Below are 23,699 nucleotides of genomic sequence, written 5' to 3' on the forward strand. Positions count from 1 at the left end.
GGGGGGGGGGAGAAGCAAGGTAAACCGACAAGAAGACACAAGAGGGGCAACAAACTGCCCGCTACTCTGGGAAAAGAAAGGAGATACAAGTCGAGAGCCCTCGCTTCCTGCACTATTGCTGCTGCCCCAAGCCTGAGAGGGTTGGGTAGAGGAAGACGCTGAAGAAATGGGAGAGAAGAAAGCGTTGCTAGACTTTCGCGAAGAACAAGGAGAAACAGATGAGGCCGTTTTTGTGTTGACGGTCAAGTCCAACCAGTTATGCAAACTATGTGTGGAACTTCGTCGCGAGGGAACGGAAGATACAGGAGGCGAGCAAGCAACAAGAGCAGAAGAGCGCGGAGAAGAGTGTTTAGATATTCTAGAAATCCGTGTAGACTCACCCACAAATCCAGGCTTGGTATGTGGTTGTTGGGCGTACTCGAAAGCGGAAAAGTCATCCATCGCCTGCGTAGCGCCTGTCGAGTACGTGTACTCTGGAGTTGAGTAGAAGTCGCCGTGGCCCACGATTCCAGGCATGAGGTTGCCGTGGGAAGGCCATTCTGGTACGTTTTGCGGTTGTCCATGAGCAGATCGGGGCGATCCAACTGCAGAAGAGGGTGCAGAGTCGACCGACGGAGGAGCTGAGTGCATATTATGGAGACCCGGGGCACAAGCATCATCGGCATAAATGCTGGGAGAGAGGCCAGGGTTGTTACCATAGGACTGAACACCGGCAACGTCGGCGTAAAGGGCATGAGCGTCGAAGTTCATGGTAGGATGGAAGTCCTGCTGTTGTTGCCTTGGGTAGTAGGACTCTGGTGACAGGTTGAGATGGTCCATGCTGTTAGACGCGGCAGAAAAAGCGCCATGGGGTGGATCTGGGTACATCATGGCGAAGTCTTCGTGGTCGATGTGTTGTCTATATGATGGCATAGCCGATGTTGAATGTAGGATTAGAAGGGTAGGCAACCAAGTCCGGAGCGACGAACTCAGGCCGAAAAAGTTGGTTGGTTGTCCCTTTTAGTGTTGTTCGTTGTTGTTTTGTGTTGTAATTCGTTTTAGACTAAGATCCCAAGCTTGGATGTGTATGATGACGCCGAATAGCCAGTGAGGCGAGCAATGAGATCAAAGTATAAACGAAGGTCGAGAACAACTATTATCCTGTTTGTTGACTGAACTTATAACTAAAATGAAGGCGTTTTTGTTCAACTCAGGAGACTGTTGTCACGATGGTGGTGTTGTTATTGTTGTTCTTGGTGGTGGTGTAAGTGAGGTCAGAAAGGGAGCGGGACGAGAAACGAGGGCGGCCCCCAGGAAGCTATATAGATGGATTAGACGCGATGGTGGCATGTCTTGCGCAGGCGTGGTCGCTCACGAAATAAGGTAGAAAAGAAACTAGACCAGGCCTCAAGTCAAGGGTACACGATTGCTGTAGGGCAGACCAAACAGAGTAGAGGAGGCGTAGTGGGCAACAAGCAGCACATACATCCATCGGGAGGTAGGTAGGTACATTTGCTCGCCAGGCCTGACAGGGGGGCGTGGGTATAGGTGTGTGTGTATGTCTGTGTCCACTATTACTCCCACTACTGTACACTGACTATTATCCCCCAAGACAAGAGGAGACAGCACCATGGGACACCGGCAGGGGGGCGCGGGCAGGGCAGGGCAAGGCAAGGGTATGGGGCAAGGCATGGCATGGCATGGTATGGGTGGTAGAAATGGTAGGGTATCTGTTTGTTACTCACCTCTCCACCAAAGGGTACCGACTCCGGAGTGCCAAAGGTACCCTGTTGTGTGGGAAAAGAAAGGCCAAGAACTCACCATAATCCACCCCCCCCCCCCCCCCCCCCCCCCCCCCTCCTCTTCTTCTTTCTCCCCTTGCCAGCTCGCTTGTCCAGCCTATCCACCCGCTTTCGCTTGTTCGCACATCATGCCCTGCCCTTGTCTGAGTAGGTACCTTACGCCAAAAATCCACACATCTGCCAAAGATACGAGCCAGTGCGGGCGGCCGCGCGACCAGACGACGAAGCAAGTGCAAATTTCCCTAGCGGCAGCTCACGCGAATTTGGGAGGGGAGGGGTCCCGCCCGATGGCGTCCAGTCTGGTGAATCGGAGACGAAGCCAATCCAGACTTGGAATAGTGTCTTGTAGGTGGCAGTGGCAGTGGCAGTGGCAGGGCGTGATTTTCTTTCTTTTTTTTCGCTGCTCTTTTTTTCTCTCTCTCCCTTTCTACCACGCTTCTTGCACATATGGGGTGTACAGATATGATGATGAGACCAAGCAAGGGATGATGAAAGATGGGGGATGCAAATGGTAATGGGAAAGTGGGTGTGTTCCGTGTGCCAGTGATGAACGATGGATACCTTACTAGATGTGGATTGGTCCCATTACATTGCGATACGGTGACATTCAGTCTCTGGTTGTAGGTACTGTAAGCCGTTTATTTGTCTGTCTGTCCTCTTTGGGTCCATTTCGGACTGTTTTTGAGCTGTCATCAAAAACTGACTGCAGCTTACTCTGTTGACCGCCTTGCCAGTTTTTCGGTGGTTTTTTTTTTTTTTTTTGGGAGGGTTTTTTTCTCATTCAATTAATTGGGAGACCGAGAAAAAAAAAAGTTGCATGTAAAACATGCATGGTTAAGTGGACTCGAGATTGGTTTCGTGCTCACAATATGAGAAAAGTGGAATTGAATTGCATGGCCTAGACTCCCGCGATTGAACTGGGTGATTCATTGATTGACTGGCAAGACTGGCCGCTGTGGTGCCTGCGCATGGATACTTTTTTTTTTCTTTGATTGAACGTCGAGGCACCGACCCTGGCCTCACCTTAATTACCTATTCTAGGAAACTTTGTTTTCACTCTAACTTGTCTTTTTGCTCCATTCTTCAATTGGATCTGGCGAGACCTACCTTACTTAGCACCTCGCTTCGTTCTTTCCAGTAAAGAGCCTTGTAACCCAATATTGCTTTCTGTTTCTGGATGCTGTCTCGCCTAAGGACCCACATGTTTAGGTAAAGTAGGTACTTTCTAAGGAAGGTACGAGGGTGCCGTAGGAAACCTTTTTCATGCGATCTCGGTCCCGGGGGTTCACTGGGCGGGGAGACCCTTGTTATGCCACATGTTTGGTGGTACCACACTCATCCTTTTGGGACCTGTGCTCTTTCTTGAGTGGTGGGTGCTAGGTAGAATGGTAGATGGATTATCTGTTTAATTTGCCCATCAATCTTCAGAAGTCGAGCAGGAACGAATTGGACTCATGCGACAGAGGTAACCCATTTACTCCCAGTAATATAATGTGAGTATTTGGTGTGAATATTTTCTTCTTGCTTTCTTTCCCTCTCTCTCGTCCAAGACTCTGCTATTCAATCGCTTCTCCTCCCCCACTCCACCATCCAAATCAACTCCGCAACAATCAAGTAGAATTTTGCTTGCGCATGCGCCCATTTTCCCCTTAATGAAAACCCCAATGCCGTTTGGACCCCTGCCTGGCATCGGCCACTGCCTGAACTGAATGACGCCTGACTCTTCCTCAGGCGATGGCGTTCACGGCCCTGCATGTTCTGGACTCTCGCCGCCTCCTCCACGCCATTAAAAATTACCATAATGGGGAGGGAAACATTAAAAGCACGAGGCGGCTAGCCCACTGGAGCACCGGCCACCAGGCTATCCCAGGTGCTATGGCCTCACACGGGCTCTTGCGGGGCTCAATTTGACAAAAGGACCCCTTTGCCACAAAGCCTCAAAGAGAGTTTTGGCCAAGGGGGAAAAAAATATCCGTAACAACGAACAGAAAATAAAAAATAGCCCGGTCCAACAGTTAAACAGTAAACGGCCTCGGCACGCAGCGCCAGAGCTAGCAGCACTGGCGGAAAGATGCAACAAATCGCAGCGCCTACTTTTTTTCAACTGCCTGCCGGTGTGCCTCCTGCCTGCTGCGTCCAATACACTAAACTAGACCCAACCGCCTAACCTCCACTGTTTAGGTAGTCAAGGTGGTTAAGGTTTCAATCGTTGAGGCGTACAGCCACCGGGTCGCAGAAGGGGAAGATAGGGCAGGTATGGACTTCAGGACTCTAGCGGCCACGCTGTGGCACCATGCTACCGAGTCCGCAGGCAACTGACTGGTTCAAATGGAATAGGTACAAAATGTAGCGAGATGACCAAGAATCTACTAAAATGCAGACTTGCGGTAGTAGTAAGCTACCCTCCAAAGGGGAAACAGCAATAAACCAAGGCCTCCGCCAAAATAGGGCGCACCCGTTTTCGATGACGAGGCTCTGCTGGATTAGTTTTGTGCTGCCCGTTGGTCTAATTGGTGAAAGGAGGGCTGCCCATGCTTGACCCGTTCCATACCGCCTCAGCCAATAGCGGATGGAAGAGAATTTGGTACTTATTGCGAAGTAAGCTAGACAAGGAGTACTGATAAGCACTTTACAGACTACGAACCACGAAAAGGTGACCTTACTATCATCACTGGATTATGTTCATCCCTTGAACTCAACCACGATAAAAATAAAATAAAATAAAATAAAATAAAGAAGAAAAGTTGTAAGCGAGAGCGAAGGAAAACAACAACAATAACCTGTTTAGCCTGCCGGGTTCCTCCCCCGAGTTTAGACGGCTTCGCTTTTCCGGGCCCGCTTGTCTCTTCTTCTTCTTCTTCTGGTTTCGCCCAGGATGCTCGTGGCGTTGGTGGTCTTAGACAGTATAGTAAGCAGTACGAAAAAAAAAAAAAAAATGTATGGGGCCTGCGTACCGTTGTACAAAAGCCGAATGTATATTTCTTCTCTTTTGCGGTGTTTTCTGTTTATTTATTTATTTTACTTCTTCTAAAAATCTGTATCCCATCGGGGCAGTGCCTTGGGTGCTTACCACCCATCGTACTCAGTATGCATGGTGGGCGTGTCCGCGACGAGTGTCTCATTGGGGCTGCAGAAGCGGTTTGGGCAGCATCGTGGCTTGTCCGAAACTGGAAATTCCCCAGCTAACACACACCAGTCAATTTCGAATGCAAATCAATTTCGCTCAAGTCCGCGGGTCGCCTAAATAACCTCCAACTCATTTTGGCTTTTCTTGCTTCAAGGTCCAGACGTATCTTGTCCAGTAGTTTATTCTCCGTCGGAGTTGATATGCAGAGACCCGAAAACGCCGACTATTGAATATATTTTTTTTTTATACTGGGCATCGTCGGTCACTTAGTTGACATGTTTTATCCTTGTTTTTTTTTTTTTTTTTTTTTTTTTTTTTTTTTTTTTTTTTTTTTTTTTTTTTTTTTTCTGTGGAGGAGGCACAGCACAGCCTACCCATACACAGCCAGCCATGCGCGATTCCCAACTGCACCCCAAAATAGGTGGTGACGAGAAGAAAGGAGGACAAATAGGAATCAAAAGAAAGCAACCCAAGTAAAATAACAATAATTACATGTACCTAATAAAATCCACCTGCAAACTAAAACATGAATATACGGGCCACAGTTGCTGCAGTCACTATGATCGATCACAATTATCACGAATCAGATTACAGGTTCACCTGACGTAGCCACTTAGAAGAAAGTATTGGCACGCTCTTGGCAACCCCATCATCACTGATAAACTTTTGTTTTGACTTTTTTTTATTACGCCGGCGTCGATCTTGCACCGTGACGACACCATAACGGCTATCCTTTCCCGATGTCATCGACGACGGAAATGGGTCACCGAACCGATAAAACCAACATACGGTACTCGGTTCGACTCGCACACCGAGCAATGGCGAGATTTCGCGAGACCAGACAAAAGTACCGATAAAGCAATTGACTAAAACTGACTTGATGATCTGATCTGAGAATGGGGGGGGAGCCTCCCAAATTTGTGGCTTGTTTGGTTCTTGTTGCCTTATTTCTCGCTACTTTGGGTAGGCCACGAGGTGGACTGGCGAAGATCAAAAGAAGGCGGTAGACTACTGCCGATTAGGGGCTTGGTTGCCTTAGTGGTGATGAAATCCAACGGAGTTGCACATTTGATCTAGGCTAGGATTTGCAGAATATTATGGGAGGACCAAATATGACGACGGACAAGCCAGACTACTCAATCGAGCTTGCTGCGCGAACACGAGCCTCATAACTTGTCATTTGGAGTAACCAAAGTAAAGTTAAAGTAAACATGCATTTTCTGTTTTTGTTCTGCATACCTCCTTTCTCCTTCTTTGGTACCGTAACTAAACCTTCCCCGGAGGTATGATCGCCAGCTCATCATTATCGAAAATCCATGATGGACATGGGGACAAAGTGCAGGCAGGTACGCGAGTCTAGCCAATAGCAATGAGGGATGGTGGCTTGCCTCGAACAGGGTGTTCGTTCCATCCTGGCCAATCTGCACCAGCCTGTCGCACAATGCGAGCGTTGATTGGTCGAGATACGGGATCGTCTTTAGTTTGGTGGGGGTGATATGATCCGTGAACTAAAAAAAGACATGGATGCGGTCGGTATGTCAAAGTCGAACCAGGGTGTGCCTAATTTGTTTTTGCCCTTTTTTTTTTCTCTCTAGAGTACTCTAGTTTTACCGTACTGTATGCAAAATACGATGCCTTTTGTTTTCATCAACATCTTTGATTCTCCTTCCCCCCCTGTGCACCAACCCCTCCCTCTTCCGACTCCGATATTCCGGGTCCGCTTCTTCCCGCAAAGTACCTGGCTGATTTACAAGTTGATTAGGTATACAATGATGCACAGCCTAATGTTATCCGTTCCATGACCATGAAACGTAATACCACAAAAGCTTGTTGACGGTTTTTTAATACTTCCACCCGTCGGTTCTTTACGCCTCGTTAGCTCTCATTATAATTCTTCAAGTCGCCAGAAATGAAAACAACATCAAGTGAAAATCATCGCACTCAACTGTAAGGGGGTACTTTGGCAATTGGTGGAGGGGAAGGGGGAAAAACAATGTCAAGTCGGCCTGCCCTTGGCTGCCTCCCTACTTCCCAAGTCAAAGAAAATCTCAAGCCTCACACGTTACTTTTGATAAAACTCCCGCCGGGACATGCATGACAGGCGGCGACAGACACGAAAACTGGGTCGGCCATGGTTCCCCCCCTCCCCTTGCGTTCGTGATGTCTGTTTGTGTGAATACATTTGCCCATCGATGGTTGGTTCGGAGACGTCCCATGGTCAACTGGGCTTCGCCTATTGAGGCTGCAGTCATCTCTTTGGTTCAGCAACCTCTCGTCTTACTTTGTGGATGCGAACCAGCCAACAACCGCAAAACAACAATCAACAACAATAACACGCTTTCAATATCGACTTCTTTCATAGGGGTACTTACACATGACACACGGCTGCCTGCGTTGCCCAACGTAGCATCGGCGCCCACACATCATCTTAACCCACGTCATGCCATTCGCGCCCCTGGATTTGACAGGAGGCAAGGGAGATGATCTTACTGCTAGCCTATCCGAATGTGTACTCAAGCTCTGAGGTACAAATAACTAAAGTCTTGCCAGGCTCGGAATTGGTATCCGGTAAATACCAAAGCCCGCTAGTCGCCTTGTAGCATCGCGTTCTTTCTGTTTGGATCAAGCTCTGCATTCGTCTTATTTACTCCATATATAGCGCGCGGCGCAATCGGTACTTGTATTCCTCTTTAATGTCATTCAAGGTACTGCGTCCAAGAAAAGAAACATAAAGATAAATGAATAATTATGGAGCCATCTCAATACGGAAGCCGATGCGGCAAGCATTTTCCGCGGCACAATCATTTGCAAATCGCCGGGATAACAGACCCAAGATCTCTGCTTTCCGGTTTTGGGCAATCATAACACTTGGAGGAAAGTCCGTGTCCAATCAATTACCCTGATGTTTCAATTTTTTTCTTTTGTTTAATCTATGTCAGACAATGACATGCCCTTCTGGTAATGCAAAGAGTGGTGTTGATTTACTTTGCAATCTCTTGACAGACCAAGGGGGAAAAACTTACATCGGGTCGAGATGAAAAACAAAGGTAGGTCTGATGAGACAAATTTGGTTGCGCTGACGGCGCATGCAAGCTTCAGCGGAACAAGTGAAGGTACTCAGCCCTACGACGAGTGACATTTGAGAGACTTTTTTTTTTCTCTCTTGTCGCGGCCACTAGCAGCGGGTTATGTAAGATAACATATCTTGGGTATGCATAACTTTATCCACAAAGAATACCACGCACACTTGTGCCTTTACACCGCCGCCTACAGCCGACTGCAGCTTTGGTAAGACCAAAGGCGGCGGTGCCCTCTTGGTTACCTATTTCGCAAAGCTGTACAAATCCAGACGTGACAAAAAAAAAAAAGGCCTCCCCCCTTGTCAATATTTTTTTTTTTTTTTTTTTTTTTTTTTTTTTTCAAGTTCGAGTCGGTAATTCGGTCATGGGAGATATGATTGCCCGGTTATCTCTTTCACCCGCCTCCGTTCCTCCTGTTGGGTAAAGGGATTAACACATTGACTGCCGAGACAATTTGTTTTTCTGCCACTCAATATCCACACGTACACACACCCCCGTCTCAGACATTCCAAACGCACCGAGGAGGGGATTAAAGGGGTCTCGGGAGGCGGTCAGGGACTGCAGAGCTCTGCGACTGGCTGGATCTTGAAGCAGCAACAGCTTTCGTTTGTCGACTTACAATTGCTATACTATATTATACCTATTGTTATCATCGAGATGATTGGCTGTTTTAGCGATGTAATCTACTGAGGGGAACAGTCCCTCCCCCTTCTTTCATATTGTAGTCTTTTTAATTTTCTTTTTTTTTTCTGCTTCTGAATTCTTTTCCCCTCCCCTCCCACCCCAACTGGGGCGTTCCTCTTAGCTTTGATGAATTGCCAGCCGGGACAATTCACAAGTGAAATAAAATGTCTTGGCATTATGAGACATGGATTAGGGGCCTCATTGTCGCCATACAGTGTGTTCGCCCAAGAAAGGGATGTGGGCGGGCCATACCGGTCTGGCGAAAACCAAGAATAGGGGCGGGGGCGTACCTATTCTGCAGAGGGGGAGGGAGAGAGAGAGAGAGAGAGAGAAAAAGAAGAAAAAAAAAACAGAGTCACTAAAAAGAGACCAGAAGAGAAGTGGTGGAAAAGAAAAACAATACAATATTGGGGAAGAGCCAAGAACTCAATTGAGTAACTTGATTGCATCGGTGGGCTTGAGATCCGGTGAACTGATTTCATCACCGACTGAATGTCCTACAAAACTGGTCCAATACAAAAGGACTCATGACGATCTTTTTTTCTACCGACCCACAAAGGGCCGCTCTTGTATTGAGGTACACGTAGTAAATATGGATCGACGGCTATATCGGCATCCAAGTTTGTTGACGAGAGTCAATACCTTACCTCCTCCAAATCGTGCGGCCATTTCGACTGGCCTGGAGAAGGATACCATTATTGCTAGGTGTCAAGGTTTTCAAGTTTATGGTTGCGGTTGTGATTAATCTGTCACATCAAGCGATACTTCAAAATCTCCGCAAATTATCACTTTATACATTCATGCATGACAACTTCTAAGCAAGTCTTAGATAAGTCCTCGGCGTCTGGATTAGCTCCTGAACCTTCACCTACAAAGTTACTTTTTTAAAATGAATCTACATAAGAGTATCTCTTATTAAGTTATTTATCCGCAATTAAAGAAAGCATCCTTAGGTAATATGTTTTTCTTGTACCAAATACCACAGGAAACCTAAAATTCCCAAGTTTTATTCGTTGGCGTGGTTGGCAAGTTTTATGCTCGAGTCATCCTTATCCCTCATTTACCCCGATAATACACTTATTACTCCATTAGTTACTTCAGATACTCAAACATTTACTTATGCAGACATGCTGGTAGTGATTCATAATTGCATACCAAGTAAATATGGTCGAATTGCAAATATGTATTGATAGACCCTCGGGTGTTTTTATTTCCGCCGAGCAGAGGATCAATCGAAATGTTGAAACAAGACTCGAGTAGAGGGACCCTGAAGGCATCCAAAATGCCCACAAGTTTACCCACTCGGGCAAGGCAGCAACATAACCAAGGTACGTAGCCTCAAGGATAGCAACCAAGGAACATACGGAGAATACAGCCCAAGAGACTGGACTAATGGTTAGGGCTGAGGCTACTTAGCAAAAGATTAATCTCTTTGCCGACATCGGCTCCTCTTGAAGGTGATATTTTAAGGTATTGTATGTAATATTGTGGCATTTCGAGAAACTTGCGATATTGCGAGAGTTATGTCCAAGGAAAGTTCCACTTCACTTCCCTTGGCAAACCAAGTCTCAAAACAAGGTGGTGGTTTGGAACTTTGGAACTTTGGAGAGATCATCCTCCCCACGCCCTACTGCACCTCAAAAATGACAATACATGGTACAAAAGTACCTCTGTGCTTCGCAATTCACAGATCGCCGTCCGTCCTGCCGTGCTGGTCCCCGACAAACCCATGTCGCCCTCCACTCCCAAACCTTGGGCGGGAACACCCAGGGGATTTTCAAAGAACCACCCTTTCCCTGTTTGGGTAATCAGTGCGATGGAATGCTGTCAAAAAAGAAGGGCCCGCGTTACGGTTGTTTTGGGGGGGGGGGGGTGTTACAACCCTTACCCCCTTGTTCAAAGCATTTTCTAACCACCCTCCACAACAAAGTCTTTTATTTTTTTTTTTTTTTCGCCGATCAATCCATCACTTCCCTCCCAACACACGCTTCTCGGCCGCCCTTCCGTCCACTGCCAGACCCTTGCGAGGGGACCGACCAGTGGGGAAGGACCACGGGATGGCTCCCGCGGAACGGAGGCGGAGGGAAAGGCAAAATGGAGACTCGGGTCCGCCAAGGCACACGCTCTTTCCATGGGATGAACTTATTTTCTGAAAAGTTAGTTCACTCCGCAAAAACCTCGGAACTTTTGTATGACAAGACGACCGGCAGGATTGATCAGCAGAAACCACTTTTTTTTTTTGTTCTTCATTTTGATCGGTCAAAACTAAACGAACATGTCAAAACAAATGACTACTCACCCCTCTTAGTAGCTAATGCTAATCATAACAAAACACAATGTTCCGTAGCCGAACTGCCGGATCCTTGGCACATTTTCTTTTATTTTTCTTTTGTCCATGTCTGTTATTATTTTCTTTCTAGGTATTTGAATCAAGACCGTATCTACGCATGCAGCATTATCATTGGTTGTAACCCTGGCTCTCCCTCTTCCGGAGGTCCCGCGATCCGTCCACCTTGTGTGCTGCTGCCAAGGCGGTAGCAGACATCCCTGAGTCTTGTTGTTGTTGTTGTTCTTCTTCTTCTTTTGCGGGCAAAATACTTTTTTCTTCTTCTTTCTTTAATAGAGGAATGCGATTGGGCAATGAATAGAGGGGGTGGAGCGCCACACGAATCAAAGAAAGGTCTCTAATTCTAAGCTTCTTACATGTCCTTGACAGCGGTGCGCTTGTGTGTGTGTGAGAACAAAAAAGTGCGTATCTTGTATTGTATGTAACCCACCACTCCGCCAAGATGCTGAGGCAAAATGCTACCTAATGTGCTGCACAAGTCAAGACGACGAACGACTGGGTGCTTGGTCCACCATACCATGTTTATTTTACAGTTACAGTGACAGGTTGAGGTTCGGCCCGTCGTCGGTGGTCCTCCTACGGCCGACCGTCTGGTTGGGAGAACCAGACCAGATGACAAACACTCAGTCTATCATTGCTGCCTAGTGAACAAAAAGTATGAAAACAAATAAATAGTTAGAGGGCAAATTTTCCACTTCGTCATCGATTGGATTATCATGTACGTCTCACCAACACTTGCAAATCCCACAAATACGAGCTTGTGGCAGAGAGGGGGGAAAACCAAGCAATGGACACCCCTCACCCACCTACGACGTGGCTCAATTCCTTGTGGTGACCATGACAGATCGATGCTGGTTTAGTTTCTAAAATTAAGCTTGTTGCCGGGGTTCTGGTTTCTTGGCTTGCTTGTGCCTCCCAAAGTGCGGACGGAGGATTATTTTGAATAAAAAGAAAACAGGATTATGATAACATCGTCGGTAAGACCTTGGTGAAGTCTTACAAAAAAAGAAGTTTCTTCTTAACCCAGAAAAAGAGTGAAGAAGAACAAATAGACCCCTTGCTACAGCATGGCGTTGATCCATCCCGCGCTTTGCCAATGTTTGGGGTGGAGGGACTAGCTCCGATCCCCATGAACAACCTGTGCTCGATGGCATCAAAAAGTCTTGGTTGCAATCAAAACCCTGCACATGGGTTGGCCTTATTTAGTCTCCGTTAATTTGCAGATTTTTCTTGATAAGCAATAAGAAGAGGTTTTAGTAGGCGAGAGAGGGAAAAAGAAAAAAGAAGAAAAAAAAACAATTGATCAAATCAGTAGATAGTAGTTGCTCTAGAGAAATGATACTATCCCGGTTGACTTAGTCAGGAAAATGCACAAACGAGTAAGGTCCTATGGGGACCGACTGTGTTTCGTTCCGAGGATCTGGTGACCCCTGTGGACCCCCGTTCATCTCTAACAACCCCGGCCTAAAGGTCTAGACCGCCATGGACCATGCCATCCTATTCCTTACGCAAAGCTTGTTCCCATTGGGAGAATGGGCAGAGAGGGCTGTGACCCACTTTGTATGCATGTTGTCCGAATGGGGATAGCGAAAGCAAGCTGGAAAACCATGCAATAATACTGCATTTTGGGATGCGGTTCGATAATTATGAATCGTTTCTGCAGCAGCCCAGATCCATCCTGTCGTCGCAATTTTCACACCTGTCGCTGCCAAAAGTCGGCTGGCCCTCTTTGTGCCAGGGTGTAAAAGAAAAAAAAAAAAGGCCAGAGCCTGGGTATGATAAGAATTTTGCTTGTCTCCCCCCCGCCCCGCCTTTTCCCCTGGCGCATGAAGGACGGTCAAGGATCAAAATGAATTTGGATTTGTTCATCAATTTCCGGGGTTGGTTGATTGGGTTCCTATGCGGAGGAGAAGATCCGCTTAGAGCCAATGGCGAGAGACTGTCAATTTGAACCAGTCCTACCTAATATCCTCACTCGAAAGGAAGATTCAATAGTTCTCTGTTACATATGCCCCATCTCGGTCCCGAGTGGCCAAAAACCTTCTGAGGCCAAAAGTTTGTTGATTGTCAAGCGTAATATGGTTCAATTAGCTCCCGAAAGTGCCAATTCAGCGTGGTTCCGCCCCATGAGCCTTATAGATACCACACTTGAGTTTATTATCATCGTCTTGTCCCTGGTGTGAGCTTCATCTTACCAATTGTCCCCCGAAGGCTTGGCGCAGACACCTGTGTGTGCAGGTCACATTTCCCCATCCCCGCCAGGTGCTTGATAAGACGTTACATGACTTGAGGTAGGGACGGACCGAAAAAAAAATAAAATGTCGACGACGATGTCTGATACGCTGAGATGCGAGGTTTCTATTTTGGTGGCGAGTCAAAATTTCTCCTTGTCCCTGTCTGTTTTCAATAGTCTCACCATGTAGATGATATCTGTATGGCCCAAGCTTTGGGTAACGGGGACCGGGCCAGGTCCCAGCCACGACGAGGCGAGACCGCCGTCGCCGCCCTGCCCCCGTCACAAGTAACGCATTCGGGGTCAACTATACCCATCTTTCATAGAGGTCACGATGAACTGGGAGGCGCGAGTGAATATGTGGCCAAGGCGCCTTGAACCTTGAAGGAAGACAGGTGTGGGCGAGGATGGAGGGGGGTGTGAAGATGTTGCCCAACAAGATGGGCTCATGTGCAACCGCCTTTTTTTTTTTTGTTTGTCTGCAAGCAATATGCCACGGCACACAATACATAGCAACACCAAGCACATGCACATAGCACATAGCACATAGCATACAGCGCACGCGGAGCCCTGGCGCGGTATGCCGTCGTCTGGCGCCATCTGGGTGCACGCGCACCCATATCCGATCACATCTCAGGGTCTCGACCCAAGCTGGCGGTAAGAGTTGGCCTGTCGGTTTTTTTATTTTATTTTATTTTTGTTGAGATCAAAATCGGGAGTGGCTGCGGCGCTAGGAGAATCAAGCAAATATAGCCCGTCAAAAAATAACGTGGAAGAACGGTTGAGCCCGTCGCCCTCGCTTGCACTGCCACCCGCGATGTATTAGGGCTCTGGTTTTTTTTCTGGCTTTGTTTTGCTTTCCAGGGGCCTAGATTTGAACCCGGGGCAGAACGGTTCAAAGCCGGTGTCTGTGGGCTTCGAGGTCGAGCTGGTGTTTAGGTGACAAAATGGCGCCAGAAAGAAAAAAGCGGCTCCTCCCTTTGAATCGGACAGGGAGGTACACACACACAGACTGAGGCTTGGTTTACCTACAGTATAGTCCTTTGGGCATCTGGAAAGCCCGCCTACCGGGGTCTAGAGTCCGGGATTGGGTCGCGCCTCAGCTACGTAGTTTGGAGGATTATGGGGGGTGTCTAAATGGCATGCCGGATGCTGGGTAAGAGCAATTTTGCTCCGAAACGTTAGTGATCCTACCCAACACTTAGCAGCTGGAAATGTTATAGGAGGTTTTCTTGTTCAGGGGATCGTGAAACTAATTTCTAGGCATAATCATAGAATCATACTGTATACGTGGTAGTCATTGACGGGGATTTGTAGCTTGGCTTTGCGTATTGTTTCATCGCTCACAAATGGCACTTGGTACTTGTACTGTACAGTAGAGTAGGTAAGCACAGAAATGTCCTGAATAATCAAAGACTTTATCATAGTGGGGCTTCATGTTATTCTCAGGTCAATCGCGCAATAGACTGGACAGTACCCACCCACGGTTCGGTAATTTCTTCGTAATGATTTTTAGGTGGGCTTTGGGTGGAAACATCGACAACACACAGATGAGTACAACCCTGAAGTGTGTGGTTATGGGGTGAATAGTGGGATTTATTATGGAGCCCCCCACCCACGAAAAGAAAGTCAAAGTCTCGGTCCCGGCAGGACGGTTCCCTCACAAAAGATCAAATGTCAAAGCCCTGCCAAAAGACGACCATCCGCTTAACATCTCCGTATTAGGCATAGCTTCTGACGTCTTGGACAAGGAAATCAGCAAGCATATACCCTGTTGATGCCAAGATCTGGACCGCCATAGACAACACGCCTGCAAAACCCACTAACCCGCCCGCCCACCACCACAGTCAGAGGCTTGGAGATTACCATGTAAAGGGTTAGGGGGGATAACATGTAGGCGTCAGGGGTGTTTGGGTTGTCGAGAGTGAGGTGTGATTAGATCTCTGATTGGACTCTGGTTGGTCTAGTATCGTATCATTGAGAGGTGGTCGCCTTGTCAGGCTGTGGTCGCCGGTAAGTAAGGTAAGGTACCTACCTACCACCTAGGCCAGGTAGGCTTTCTAAGAAAGCAAGACAAGGCAAAGGTCAGCTGGGGTACCTATGCGATTACGGCTTTTTCCTTCCCTCCCACTTTCTTGGAATCCTTTCAGCCTCTGAAAAAAAATAGACTGGATACGAAAAAAAAAAAAAAAAAAAGTTGCCGCGAATTATAATAACAATCATACAATAAAAAAATAGTCACAACCCAACCAACTATACCTGAATTTCCGCCACCAAAACTCTCTCAAGAGTCTAGACTCGACAAGATGCACATTCGAGGAGTTTCGCCCTGCTCGGGTCCGCGCCAATAATTCCTAAGGGTTTGAGGCGCGTCTCGGGGCTCAGTCTCATTGACGCGCACCGACTTAGTAAAAGTACACAATTTAGGACTTATAAAGTAAAGGACCATATTCTCACAAGCAGGGCAGTTAAAATCAGGTCATCGCTCCAGCCCCTCTTGGCCTAGCCCCTTCGGTTCGTCTCTTCTAACTACAATCTAATCTACCCTCTTGCTTGGCTGTTTACTACGTAGGCTTAGCCTTCCCCAAGCAGAGTAGCTCATCACGGCAGGCGGCCAGGAGCCGAAATTTGCAAGCTTGCTGGCGTCCCCTGCCGACCGCACCGTCATTACCACGTGGCAACCGCGGCAAAACCAAAGGGGGTGTACGGCTACTCTGGAGGTTGACGTATCGGTAGAGGAGAGTATTACCCACATTCTACTATGGTAGTGTCTAGTGTCAATGAGGGCCCTCTCTACAACCATTTACCCTGTTCTCCCCTCATCGTTTGTTTTTTCCCGCGACTCCTTGGTTCATTTTTTTTTCTTTTCTCCACTACTTAGGTACATCATCCCTTGCCGTTCAAAATTTACCCAAAGCCCACGGTCAAAAGGACTCCCGAATAATTTTATGTTTAGTGAACTTCGTGGTAGCTTTCCGATAAAGATATCGTCACCCTCTGACTTTTGCTCCACTCGGTATGGATGTCCCCGCTGTATAGAGGCGATTCCTGCGCCTTGTCCACCTCACTAAAGGCAATATGGTACGATGTTCCCGGCCTCGTGGTGAGGCTCTGTTTAAAACTACCTGTTACGGCCACCTTTGCGAGATAGCCTACATTTTCTGTATTGGTTCGGCTCTCAAATGCCAACCACCCCACTCGCCTATTTGTCAAATCACATGGGTAAATATCCAATCACAGGGACTTTATCCAGGTTTCCCCAACCTAATACTGCCCATCCCTTGTGCTCCAAAGATAGATTCCCTGCCTGCCACACACCATTCTTCTCCCCTCCCGATGACAGATCTTGGTATCACAATCACCCATAAACCGTCCTACAGAGGTTCCCATATCTTCAATATTCCGTATTCCCGTACTCTCATATATAACCACCCCCTCCCCCCACCCCTATTTTCGCCCTTTTCCCGCCTCCCCAATCAAAGTAAAGCCTCAGTGTTACATGGAAGATCCAATACGGCAGTGACTTCGCCGACGACTTGCTGTGTAGGTTATGCCCTCGCTCGGCCACCCTACCCACGGCGGGTCCCGATCAGCGTGTGCTATCCTGGGACAAAAGTACCGCCAAGGGGAATGACTAGTCCTAATCCACCTACCCCAGATTCTCTCGACTCGAACTGTAGTTTTTTCCCCTTGACTATTTTATCTGCGGAAATAACTGACCCATCTTGTGTCTTTTTTTCTTCTTTTTTTTTTCGCCTCGGCACAGCGGAATCTGAATTCCGCTGCTGCTGCCTAGTATACTGGAGAAGTAAATCCACACGTCTTTGTTGTCCCCCCCACATCAAAAGAAGATTTTTTCTCTTCGGTTTTAAGCAGTTACCGGCTAGTCCTGTGGCAAATATGTTTGTAGATTCGGTAAATGACAAGTCAGCTCCTCCGGCAACTCCTCCGGCAATGAACTGGTAGTCGTGTTTTACGCCAGCCTTGAGTGCTTGCAATGAGCTGGTATATTGGTGATAGGATCAATCGAGGCTTCGGGGCACTGTGGTCTCGCATAGGCAGTAATATCCCATGCGTGGGGTCTTCTTCTTTTTGGCAGCCTCCCCCTTGTCAAGCAAATTCCCCCGGCTCAACCCGACAGGTCGGTTAACGAAGGCTGGTTGTGGAGTTGTTTTCTTCTCTCAAGTGGCTGTATCCCCTATCCACCGTCACTTGCTTGGTAGTATGTATGATAGTTTCTCCTGTGGCTGTCATGACCGATCGGGAGAGGGGTGGTTAGATTTCAGTAAGGAATATGCAGGTGTCTGTGTGATGGCGATTTGCTTGCCTCTCCCTTCCCCCAATGATAACTGCCTGTAAATAACAATCACGCAAGCGGATGCGGGATTGGTCGGGCATATTTGGGATACTCTATCAAACCCCTTGATCATCTATATTATATGAAGATCATGATATATACCTTGTCATCCCAGCTGTGATCCATTATCTACCAGGGTGGAAAGTCATGAACCTTAGGTCCAGCCAAGACATGAATCAATACCTGCATATACTCGCAGATTTGATCAGGGAGCGCCAAGTGACAGCGTAGCCAGTTTCGTCTGTAGGTTTCACTGATCGCCCTCACATGTCTTCTTGCAACGAGGGGGGCAGAGGCGGGGGAATGTGTGCGTGCTTGTCCTATTCAGGGAAACACAGGCGATATTGCATTTCCAGTTGTCCACTCCCCCCTCCTAACTGTGCCTCGGCTGAGCCGTCCCTGGATGGGCCGCAGGTGATCTGACCGCACTTCAGGCAACTTTGGTGCACCAAGGGTTATAGGTTTGCCGGCTCGGTGCGCCAGCCCCAGCCGCCCGTAGCGCACTTGTCCAGCATGCGCATGCCGGCTGATTCACAGATCGCCATAGAGATGTTCCGCACAGCCTTGACCTCATCCACTGTTGCACCGCCGTTCAGGGCTCCCTTTAGGTGACCCTTGAGCTGCGGGTTGACCTGCCCGTGTTCTATTATTAGCCTTATGTCTATTGGTACGGTATCCAGGACATTTGTTGGGCACCTGAAAGATGTAGGGTAGGTGAGTAGACCGCAATGGTTGACAGTCTTGTGAGATGCTCAGTGACAGCATCACACAGAATGCTGAACAAACAGAATGCAGACAAGACTGCAACGTCAAAAGATTTATAGTTGAAGAGTACGTACATCCTGTGGGATGAGCCCAGCAATCAAGACAAACGAGGTCTCGGCCGGCGTCAAGACAGCCGTGTTGCTCAACAGGTAGCCGTACACGAGCCTTGCCGTCAGTCCTAAATCCTCGGTGCCAGACCGATCCATCTGGCCCATTACCCGCTTCGAGACCTTGCCATAAATCATGTCAAAGAAGCGCTGGCCTCGATGCAAGATCTGAGACGATGGCACGTCATACATCTCGAGCGGCCGTGAGGTTGGTGAGAACGCCAATGGCTCATCAACCAACTGCTCTGGAGTGTGTTTCTTGAGCTCAAGAAGGGCGTTGATGGTCTTTTGGTGGTTATTTTGGTCAGCACACTTGGGCATATGGGTTGGGCGACTGACGGGGAGTTTGGTGGGTGCAGGGTAGGTGACATGAGGGAAGCCAAGCAGGCACCTCCTTGTTTGTCCAGCGGACAACTCACCTTGGGCAAACCTCCTATTGCGGCGGTTTTTACAAGGGCTTCCCTCATGCGACGAGAGATGCTGAGTTGCTCCTCTGCCGAGGGTGCGCCCTCTGTGCCGTGATCAACCCCATGTGTCAGAACGTGCTTGTATACCGTCGGGATCTCATCTGGACGGTTCAGCACCGCCAAAGTTGTGGCCGCCACAAAGTACCATGTGTTGCGCGGCAAGTGAGGTTGTTTCCTGATGGAAGCCAACAAGGCCGGCGTGATGACGGCAGGTAGTTGAGTCGCCATGATGGAGGTTACTGGCTTATATTGATGGTTTTACAGGGCTGTGTATTCTTCTGGGTTCAAAGTTTTAGAGACAAGAGCCAGCGGTCAGTCTGCTTCATTACCCAGAAAAAAAAAAAAGAAAAAAAAGCTAAGATTAATTTGCCCTCGTCGTCCTCATCTCACAAATAATCACACTGGAGTAAAAGGAAAGTTGCAAATACCGTCGGACATCCCGAGCTCGCTGTAGTCTCCCCCGCAAGTTTCGGGCCCATTCGCGCAAGACCCGCTTGTCGCGCGCTGTAATGCCGATGAGAGGGAACTCACCTCCGCACTGCACGTTGAGCAATGGTTCATCTGGTATCACTCAATTCGGCCGTCATGATTATGTAATAGACTGTTTCGTCCAATGGTGATTGTAGGATAGATCGGCCACAATTAAGGCAAAGACCCATTCGGACCCCGAACTTTTTGGCGGAGAAACCATCACGTGCTCTGGCGGAAGCTTGTCAATTTGTCCCAGACGGGATTTTTGACACGATACCACAAGCAATGACAGGGATATGAGGCACCTGCGTCATCAGGACTTCCAAAGTTTAACGTGGCTTCAACGCGTGCACAAACGGCCCACCTACAACACCTGATCTTTAATCGAAACAATTAATTCTGCTATCAACCTCCCGCCCAACCCACGGGAAGATGCGATTGTCAGAGCGGTCTTAGATTTTTTTTTTTCCCCTTTTCCTTCCAGAGAGCTTCCAACCGACTGCCGTCAATATGCGGTTGGCCTGGTATGCCGGGGTAAGCTTGACCCTCACCTCCACGAGAGCTCGAATGGCGCCGCTGCCTTTGCAGCCTATCAAGGAAAAAAAAAAAAAAAAAAAAGCTAACCTATCGCGATTGTTGTCCACCATGCAGGCCTCGACGGCCCTCGCCGGCGGCGTGGTGTTTTCCGCGTTCAACCAGCGGGCCAATTTCTACTCGGCCATGGTCCATCTGTCTCAGAGCAACCTCTCCATAATGGTACGCTTGCACGCTCAATTAAATCGAGCTTAAGTATATCATCACCATCATGTGGATGCCCAAGCTTACCCCTCGCATGGCACTCATAGATCCTACTCAACATTGTTATGTTTGTTTACATCTCTTTCATTTACGGTCTCCAAAGACTATGCTACGGACAACTTCGGCCGGTCGAAATTGAGCAGCTTTACGAGAAGGCCTGGTTCGCCGTTACAGAAACCTGCCTGGCCATGACCATATTCAGGGAGGAAATAGGAGCTTTTTTCATCGTCATGTTCACGGCCCTCTTGACGGGCAAGGTCTGGGGCTGGATTGGCGACGGTCGGGTCGAAGTCCTGGAGCAGCAACCACCCACGAACCCGCGGCTTTTCCACGCCCGCCTCAGCATATCGCTCGTCGTCAGCGTCATTTACGACATATGGCTACTGCAATACGCAACCCGAACCGTTATCCAGCAGGCCCGACCTAACATGACGGTCATGTTTCTGTTCGAGTTTGCGATTCTCTTGGTTTGCTCAGTGCAGACTGGACTCCGATACATAGTCTCCCTCACCGAGCAGAGTATTCTCAAAACTCAGACTCGCCAAGGGCTGGAGACACGACGAAGGCAAATCCGGGAGCAGAGGGCCGACATACTGCGGCGCAGAGAGTCTGGCGAGGCCACAGAGGAAGAGATGAACGAACCGCTGCCGGACGAGAATGATGTGGAAGAAATGGACATCGAGGTGCCCGGGTGGGAGGCCAAGGGGCACTGGATCCTTGTCCTGGATCTTTGCGCAGGTAGGGGACCAGTTCCGTTGCATGTCAATGAGCTTCCTCACTGTTTACTGACAGCACATCAATATAGACTTTCTCAAGCTCGGCATTTACGGCGCGTTCTTTGCTCTCATCCTTATTTTCTACGGACTTCCTATCCACATCATGCGCGACCTCTTCATGACGACCCGATCCTTTGTCAAGCGCCTCGGAGCCTTGTTGCGCTATAGACAAGCGATTAAGGATCTTAACAGGTATCCCGACGCCACTGAGGAGGACCTCAACCGGGAAAACACATGCATCATCTGTCGAGAGGAGATGCATCCCTGGAACGCAAATGATGCAGCTCGCATTGAACGGACTCGGCCCAAGAAGCTTCCATGTGGGCACATTCTTCACTTTGGTTGCTTAAAGAGCTGGCTTGAGCGCCAGCAGGTGTGCCCAACCTGTCGCCGTTCCGTGGTCATTGGTGCGCCTGAACCGGGAAGGAGAGACGCCAATCCTGCCCCGTTTCGAGCAGCAGGCGTTGTACCCGGGAATCCCGCGAACTTGGCGGCTCAGCCCCCTGCAGGCAATGCCCCAAATATTCAGCAACAGCCACAGCAGCAAAATCGCCCGAATGTCAGGATGTTCGACCTCGGACCCATCAGACTTGGATTCGCTCGAGGCGGGGCACAGGATCTCCAGGAAATGGCGCAGATGATGGGCGTGCCGGCACCACCTATCCCTGAGAACAACCATCCTGCTTTGCAGCACCCAGTACTACCGCTACAGCCAGGCATGGTAGCGCCGTCTAACGTTGAAGCCATCCAGGCCCAGCTGCGTGCAATTGAGGAGCGCATTCAGACGGAGGCATTTACAATCCGGTTTGCCCAACAGGAGGCTCAGGTGCTTAGGCTGTTACTGCAGCAGCTTGAAATGATACGTCACGCGCAAGCAAGGAATCTTGCCGCGGCACAGGAAACAGGCGGACAACAGCCATCCGCGTCAGGCAGTGGCGTTCAGCCTCAGCAGACACAACACCCGTCTATAATTCCTGATTCGCAAACAAGTAATCACAACCAACCTCCTACAGCTACCGATTCGAGCTCTAACGCAGGTGCTGCCACAACAACATCCCAGGCGTCTCTGGGAGGCTTACAGCAAGGAGGTCCTTCTGTGCACAACCTGCCTCCAGCATTACAGACACTCAATTCATCTGCTGGGGCTGGCTCATTTGGGCTCAGCCATCATACCGTAGCACCAAATACCGCACCGATCCCAGCTGGTAGCTCTGATTTACCAGAAGGCCTTGTACTTCCTCCGGGATGGTCATTATTGCCGCTGAAGAGGGCGGATGGAATGCCACCTGCAGCGCCTGAAATTCAGAGAACAGGAGAAACGAGCCGGGCTACTGTGGCGGTATCAGAGGTAGCCACTCAAAGCCAATCTCAGTCTGTTCAAGGATCTAAGCCGGCACCAAATGAGTCCACTCCAGTGACGGGAGCTGTGGGGACCACAACAGCGACCCAGGATCAGAGAGATGAGGACGATAGTGACACTTCATCCTCTGAAGAAAGCGAGCAGAGTCACGATGGTGGACCGACAAACGCCAAGGACGCAATGCCTTCATGGGGAGGTTCAGCCCAGCTCTTTGGAGATAGCGGGGCTGGAGGAAATAGGCAGCAGCAGCAAAGTCGTCAAGCGGATGACAAGGGCAAAGCTCGAGCTGTGGAAGTTGAAGATGAGGATGATTAGTGATGATGACCTTTGATTTCTGTATTTTCTTTCAAGCAATCAATATCGATCAAACAGAAAGCAGATTGAAGCATGTGAAAGTGTTGGTGATAGCGGTGCATTGATTGAAACTCGACTATGAGCTTTGTCAGTGACGTCCCGATATCGGCCTTTGGGGCCTACATGTACCTGTTTCGTAATGGCAAACAAACATGGTTGTTTGGTTCGTAGTTCACTTTTAACGGCATCGGTCAATTGAAACGCGTGAAAACTGGTTAATCGGAACTTTTCTTTTTCTTTTTTGCTTTACTTAGACCGACGAGGCGACGGGATTGTACATAGCAATTTCGGGCATCGTATTGTAAAGTATTCGGAACTCGCTGCAGGTTCTTTTGTTCTGTGTGAGTGGATGGCTTCAGAGCCCGGTGGGGTTTGGCTGGTCCTGTGAAAGGTAACTCATGCAATGGACCGGGCATGCCCGTCAGTTGGTCCCTCCCCACAGGGATTCGATCTCGAATGACGCTGCGGGGCAGGGGTTAGTGGTTTCTGGTACCTTAGCATTAGATTATTTTCTGTTGCTTCCAGGCCCGCCTTTTACGACTGCCGGCGGGCAATATGAATTTCTCAACTGCTTGCTTGCTTTTTTACTTTCATCCCACCAGCTCGACCCTTTTTTTTTTTTTTTTTTTTTTTTTTTTTTTTTTCTCTCTAGGACTTGGCATCTTGACTTTGGCTTTTAACACATGCGAAGGGCTACGTTTATCCTACAGTCTTCTCTTTCGGTGCTTCAATGCCTTACTCCATCTGCATGACAGAATTGCCTACCTCTATTCAAAATTTACTCGCCTCACCCCAGTTCGCCCGACCAACTCATGGGTTTCTTTAACACCCTTTCGGTTAGCTGTGGCTGACCTTTCGCCCGATTGCCTTGCAGCACAATCGTCCTAGCTGGTCAGGCCATTTGGCCACCCTATTTCACTTGCGACGGACCAACTACGCGCTGTACTACACCGGCGAGAACCTCTCCGGCTGTCGCGTTCCTTGGACGGGTG

At 48.7% G+C, this 23,699-nt stretch overlaps 8 protein-coding genes across 8 annotated transcripts in view; 1 reads left to right on the forward strand and 7 right to left on the reverse strand.

Moving 5' to 3' along the window:
• PgNI_06148 (uncharacterized protein) overlaps positions 1-1,285 on the reverse strand; it is a 2,768-nt gene extending 1,483 nt beyond the window's left edge. Inside the window, exon 1 of the mRNA XM_031126175.1 lies at positions 381-1,285. Coding sequence (XP_030982423.1) covers positions 381-912 — 532 coding nt within the window. The 5' untranslated portion in view covers positions 913-1,285. The remainder of the gene's footprint in view (positions 1-380) is intronic.
• A 1,579-nt stretch (positions 1,286-2,864) lies between these two features.
• Positions 2,865-2,984, reverse strand: PgNI_06149 (uncharacterized protein; the record flags this gene model as incomplete). Its single annotated transcript, XM_031126176.1, has 1 exon — positions 2,865-2,984. The coding sequence occupies one exon, from the start codon at positions 2,982-2,984 to the stop codon at positions 2,865-2,867; it is 120 nt and encodes a 39-aa protein (XP_030982424.1).
• A 6,741-nt stretch (positions 2,985-9,725) lies between these two features.
• On the reverse strand, positions 9,726-10,128 carry PgNI_06150 (uncharacterized protein). Its single transcript, XM_031126177.1, has 2 exons — positions 9,828-10,128; positions 9,726-9,748 (listed from the first exon to the last, which is right to left on the reverse strand). Exons 1-2 carry the CDS (start codon positions 9,947-9,949, stop codon positions 9,733-9,735), a joined length of 138 nt encoding a protein of 45 aa, XP_030983185.1. The 5' UTR covers positions 9,950-10,128; the 3' UTR covers positions 9,726-9,732.
• Positions 10,129-10,638: 510 nt separating this feature from the next.
• Positions 10,639-13,569, reverse strand: PgNI_06151 (uncharacterized protein; the record flags this gene model as incomplete). Its single annotated transcript, XM_031126178.1, has 2 exons — positions 10,639-10,813; positions 13,436-13,569. The coding sequence occupies 2 exons, from the start codon at positions 13,567-13,569 to the stop codon at positions 10,639-10,641; spliced, it is 309 nt and encodes a 102-aa protein (XP_030983184.1).
• Positions 13,570-15,788: 2,219 nt separating this feature from the next.
• PgNI_06152 (uncharacterized protein) lies at positions 15,789-16,055 on the reverse strand (the record flags this gene model as incomplete). The annotated part of the gene is made up of 2 exons (XM_031126179.1): positions 15,789-15,966; positions 16,006-16,055. 2 exons carry the CDS (start codon positions 16,053-16,055, stop codon positions 15,789-15,791), a joined length of 228 nt encoding a protein of 75 aa, XP_030983183.1.
• A 149-nt stretch (positions 16,056-16,204) lies between these two features.
• On the reverse strand, positions 16,205-16,642 carry PgNI_06153 (uncharacterized protein; the record flags this gene model as incomplete). Its single annotated transcript, XM_031126180.1, has 2 exons — positions 16,205-16,390; positions 16,571-16,642. 2 exons carry the CDS (start codon positions 16,640-16,642, stop codon positions 16,205-16,207), a joined length of 258 nt encoding a protein of 85 aa, XP_030983182.1.
• Positions 16,643-17,526: 884 nt separating this feature from the next.
• On the reverse strand, positions 17,527-19,415 carry PgNI_06154 (uncharacterized protein). Its single transcript, XM_031126181.1, has 3 exons — positions 18,901-19,415; positions 18,449-18,766; positions 17,527-18,241 (listed from the first exon to the last, which is right to left on the reverse strand). The coding sequence occupies exons 1-3, from the start codon at positions 19,174-19,176 to the stop codon at positions 18,065-18,067; spliced, it is 771 nt and encodes a 256-aa protein (XP_030983189.1). The 5' UTR covers positions 19,177-19,415; the 3' UTR covers positions 17,527-18,064.
• A 337-nt stretch (positions 19,416-19,752) lies between these two features.
• Positions 19,753-23,023, forward strand: PgNI_06155 (uncharacterized protein). Its single transcript, XM_031126182.1, has 5 exons — positions 19,753-19,953; positions 20,071-20,175; positions 20,265-20,955; positions 21,023-22,783; positions 22,837-23,023. The coding sequence occupies exons 1-4, from the start codon at positions 19,930-19,932 to the stop codon at positions 22,666-22,668; spliced, it is 2,466 nt and encodes an 821-aa protein (XP_030983188.1). The 5' UTR covers positions 19,753-19,929; the 3' UTR covers positions 22,669-22,783; positions 22,837-23,023.
• Positions 23,024-23,699: the final 676 nt, after the last annotated feature.

Source organism: Pyricularia grisea, chromosome I (assembly GCF_004355905.1).
Source record: "Pyricularia grisea strain NI907 chromosome I, whole genome shotgun sequence".
In the NCBI taxonomy this organism is placed as follows: domain Eukaryota; kingdom Fungi; phylum Ascomycota; class Sordariomycetes; order Magnaporthales; family Pyriculariaceae; genus Pyricularia; species Pyricularia grisea.

Coding starts and splice junctions, on each gene's coding strand:
- PgNI_06150 (XM_031126177.1), bottom strand. CDS start 9,949: ATGCCTTCAGGGTCCCTCTACTCGAGTCTTGTTTCAACATTTCGATTG.
- PgNI_06154 (XM_031126181.1), bottom strand. CDS start 19,176: ATGGCGACTCAACTACCTGCCGTCATCACGCCGGCCTTGTTGGCTTCC. Junction 18,767..18,900: donor CAATAGGAGGTTTGCCCAAG/GTGAGTTGTCCG, acceptor AACCACCAAAAG/ACCATCAACGCCCTTCTTGA. Junction 18,242..18,448: donor CTGGGCTCATCCCACAGGAT/GTACGTACTCTT, acceptor GAACACGGGCAG/GTCAACCCGCAGCTCAAGGG.
- PgNI_06155 (XM_031126182.1), top strand. CDS start 19,930: ATGCGGTTGGCCTGGTATGCCGGG. Junction 20,176..20,264: donor AGAGCAACCTCTCCATAATG/GTACGCTTGCAC, acceptor TGGCACTCATAG/ATCCTACTCAACATTGTTAT. Junction 20,956..21,022: donor TGTCCTGGATCTTTGCGCAG/GTAGGGGACCAG, acceptor ACATCAATATAG/ACTTTCTCAAGCTCGGCATT.